General features: G+C 57.9%; 1 protein-coding gene across 1 annotated transcript in view; it reads right to left on the reverse strand.

Annotated features, from left to right (window-relative positions):
• The window catches only part of LOC102762753 (cytochrome b-c1 complex subunit 1, mitochondrial), a 23,693-nt gene that overhangs the window by 15,577 nt on the left and 6,975 nt on the right, over positions 1 to 1,141 (reverse strand). The window contains exon 3 of the mRNA XM_015568267.1: positions 708 to 794. Coding sequence (XP_015423753.1) covers positions 708 to 794 — 87 coding nt within the window. The remainder of the gene's footprint in view (positions 1 to 707; positions 795 to 1,141) is intronic.

Here is a 1,141-nt window from a genome sequence, read left to right on the forward strand (position 1 = left end):
GATGTCTCTCTCTCTCTCTCTCTCTCTCTCTCTCTCTCTCTCACTTCCTCTCTGAAATCAACAAAATTAAAAAAAAAATCTATGCCTAAGTCAGTTGTTCAGTGGTTAGAGCACTGGCCCGCAGATTCGATCCCCAGCCTGACTGAGGCACATACAGGAGGCAACCAATTGATGTGTCTCTCATTGCTGTTCTCTCCCTCCCACTCCTCTCTGCAAATCCACTGGAAAAACACCCTCCAAGGAAGATTAACAAAAAAGGTCCCCACACACCTGTGCCGCTGCAGCTGGCTAGCTGCCCATCCCCGTCTCCGCCTCCATCTTTCCACTCATGTAAGAATGTCAGTCTCTCCTCTGTGCCAACCTGGGCCGGCTGAGGGCTGAGGGGGGACTGTCCCACCCTCGAGAACCGGAGACGCCCAGGGAGCCCACAGGGCAGAGCACCACACGGAACACTTGCTCGGCCCAGCCCGGGGCTCACCACACGCCTACGGCTGCTCCACGTCGGGACACGCACGCCAGGCCCGGCCTCGGGGTGGAGCGGCCCCGGTGGCTCCTGAGGGTCTCTGACTCTGGGGCCTGTGCAGGGCTCACCGGACAGGTGCTCACAGGAGGCTCTTTCCAGAAAGACCAGCCAGAGGCCGCCCCAGCTGCAGCCCTAACTGGGGAGGCGGCTGCCCCAGGGCCAGGAGGCGGGACCGGGAGCTCACCTTGAAAGCCAGATGCTCCACAAAGTAGCCTGCCCCGTTGTTCTTCTCATTCTCGTACCGGCTGCCAACATCAATCCACACCCCGACCTGGACAGGAAAGAACACACCACCGCTCCAGCCCCACGTACACCCCACCCGGGACCCCCACCCACACAGGCTCAAGTTGAGGCTCACAGTCCCAGAGTGGGGACCGCTGTCTCCAAGCAGGGCCAGTGTGCCCAGAGGTGCCCAGAGCAATTTGCCTGCTACCATTTCAGGGTTGCTCACAGAAGACAGGAGACTCCTGGGTCAGAATAAAAAAGACTATTTATTATTCAGCAGGTGACAAGAGTATCAGCATTCACTTTAATGCACCTCAATTCCCACAGGAGGACAAGGAAAGGACCAGGCAACACTCATGCACACAGCACATTGCTTTGCAGTGGAGCACCCAG

This window comes from Myotis davidii, unplaced genomic scaffold (assembly GCF_000327345.1).
Source record: "Myotis davidii unplaced genomic scaffold, ASM32734v1 scaffold663, whole genome shotgun sequence".
NCBI classification, from domain to species: domain Eukaryota; kingdom Metazoa; phylum Chordata; class Mammalia; order Chiroptera; family Vespertilionidae; genus Myotis; species Myotis davidii.